The sequence below is a fragment of the Gymnoscopelus braueri genome, assembly GCF_963280865.1.
Source record: "Gymnoscopelus braueri genome assembly, chromosome: 10".
In the NCBI taxonomy this organism is placed as follows: Eukaryota; Metazoa; Chordata; class Actinopteri; order Myctophiformes; family Myctophidae; genus Gymnoscopelus; species Gymnoscopelus braueri.
In genome coordinates this window covers 17,671,537-17,674,103 of record NC_137611.1, presented here as the reverse complement: position 1 = coordinate 17,674,103, position 2,567 = coordinate 17,671,537, and the positions used below count along the sequence as shown (strand labels likewise).

Below are 2,567 nucleotides of genomic sequence, written 5' to 3'. Positions count from 1 at the left end.
CGGGAGTCATGTAGCCGTTTGACTGCAGTGTTTGTGTTTACGCCTGGGGACGGGCTATTTGTCAGTGATTTGGCACGTCAGTATTTTGACATTGAAACCACGATGACACAGGAAGATGATCTTTGACAAGAAGACTTTGTTCCCTGTGGAGTATCCTCCTTGAAGTGGATGAGATAAGTGCCGGACTGGTGCTCCTCCATCCAGCAGTCATGAAGAGGCTACGATCCTGGGGGGAGATGGATGGCCTCCGCCGGGAGGATACAACAGACAACAGCAGCGAGCAAGACTCGCAAGATTCCCTGTCCCTCAGGTCCTCATGGTCCCTGGTGAGTCAGGATTGACAGGTGTCTCCGTCGGTCTCTGCTTGGGGCCTGATGCCATAGGGTCTGCCACGTTGTTATCTTGTCGTGCCTCTTGGTTTTTGGCAGGTGGCTTGTTATGGAGAACCAAGCCCGGGGGTGGTGAATGAATGCTACTAGGATGAGATGACGTGAATATTAGGTTTACCCCCTAGGCTGTTTTGAAGCTCATCCATTTAGCACATGGATGGTTTGTTTGCGTTTGTGACCTTTTGGGTCCAGGTGTTTATGTTTCTATATGGAAATGGAAATGACTTCATATTGTTAGATCTGTTCTTTTGCCATCCAGAACTAATGGTTCTGGGTAATAATGGTAATTTACTTTTTTTAAATTGATTGAATACTTACTTTATTAACAGTTTGCAAATAGTACAGTGGTACGATTATAATATAATCGTACCTATATAATGGTGCTAAAAGGATTACACAAAAAGTCCTCAGGGCTTATTTCCATTGTGGTCCTGTGTATTAAATTCACAGGACCATAAGACTTGCTGGCTAAACTAGTTCATGTGTTTTTGTTAAACATAGCAGGTAAGGGTGATGAATTGGCTGGGATGATACAGACGTGCGATCCTGAAATAATTGGTTAATAAAGAATAAAATTGGATGTCACGTGGCTGGAGATGTGAATCATACACAATGCAAATATCCTCAATGGTTATATCTTCCTATAATTCCACAAACCTCTGAGACCAAACCTGTGAGGCCAAACATTTTTCTGCCCGGTTCTCCTCAGTGCCTGGAGCTATTGATCTCAAATTGCGCACAGCCATTCACCATTATGATGTGCATCTGACTGCGAAGCCCGTTTTTCGATATCAATAAATCTCAGCTGTTTATTCGCATTTTTATGTCAAAAATTGCTCTGCCCGGTTCTCCTCAGTGCCTGGAGCTATTGATCTCAAATTGCGCACAGCCATTGACCATTACCATGTGCATGTGACTGCGAAGCCCGTTTTTCGATATCACTAAATGTATTCGCATTTTTATGTCAAATGTCGCCATGCTCGCATCTACAGCCCCACTGCGTTACACTGTTGAGCGAACACTCGCCTCCGCGGCCGTGTATGCGCGGGCACGTGCGCATGCACGTTGGGGAGGCACGTGTCGGGACGCGCGGGGAGGACGCGGGACAGGACGTGCAATAACCCCACGTTTACAACTACTTTCGCCTGCGCACTTCACCGGGTATGGTCTAGTAATCATAACGTTGCAACCTACTGGCTTCTTGCCACCCTCCTATAAAACCTCTTAACGCTGTTAATGAGTAGATAGATAACAATGTCCTACGGATACAGTATTTATAGAACAGGTACTTGAGTCTTTATTATACACTGTTTCTGGTCAGATAGAAGGAATCTGTTTCTAGAAGAACTATTATTTTCGTTTGCGGAGGAAGATATAATGGAGGAAGATATAATGGAGCCAGATTTTCAGTGGGTTTTCCCAAGCATAGAACTTAGCCCCACTCACTCCTCACGGACGGTAAGGAAGCCAACTTCAGTATGATGAACTTATTTAGTCTGATTCTGTCCCACCATGTATATCCGCTTCGCTGATTCTTTTGTCCTGTCTCTTGACAGTTTACACTATAGGTTGATGTTTGATCTAAGATTGTACAAACAGTGTTGTAGTTACCACAGCACAGTGTACGTTTACTTCGGGTTAGTGCAGGCCCTTTGCTAATGCCTAGTCTGTGTTCATTCCCATCCTCCCTGACTGTGTGTGGAATCTGTGGGCTAGAGTTCTTAGAAAGAACTGAGGGCTTCCTGTTGTTGACGGATGAATCCACATCAAAGTGACTAAACCACAATCAAGGATTTTTTGCAGTTACTGTGACGGCTTTGTCAAGTTTACCAGTATAAATCTCTTTTTCTCTTGATCTATGCGAGTGATTGAGAGCAACAATAATTTGTGATAGCCTAAATATTTTAACGACTTCCTGGCGTTTTTTAGGCGGTATGTTGTTAGGCAAAAAGTTTACATGAATAATAATAAATAAATAAAAAATCTAAACTAGTTATAGGCATTGTGAGCTTGTAGATAAGCTGTTTTCTTTAACTTTTGAATAGGGCTGAACTTCGCGGTTAAATTAATGTTGTGACGGTGCTGTCTTAGTTATTAGTTTACTCATGGAAAATAATTTTCCCTGTTGTCTATGCCAACCTTGCACAATGTTGCCCTTTATTTCCAACCCTCCCGCTT

The 2,567-nt window shown here is 43.2% G+C and overlaps 1 protein-coding gene across 1 annotated transcript in view; it reads left to right on the top strand.

The window, feature by feature from the left end:
* Positions 1-209: 209 nt before the first annotated feature.
* The window catches only part of lpin2 (lipin 2), a gene marked incomplete at its 5' end in the record, with an annotated part of 27,192 nt that continues 24,834 nt past the window's right edge, over positions 210-2,567 (top strand). Inside the window, one exon of the mRNA XM_080439743.1 lies at positions 210-326. Within this exon, the coding sequence (XP_080295869.1) occupies positions 210-326 (117 nt within the window). The remainder of the gene's footprint in view (positions 327-2,567) is intronic.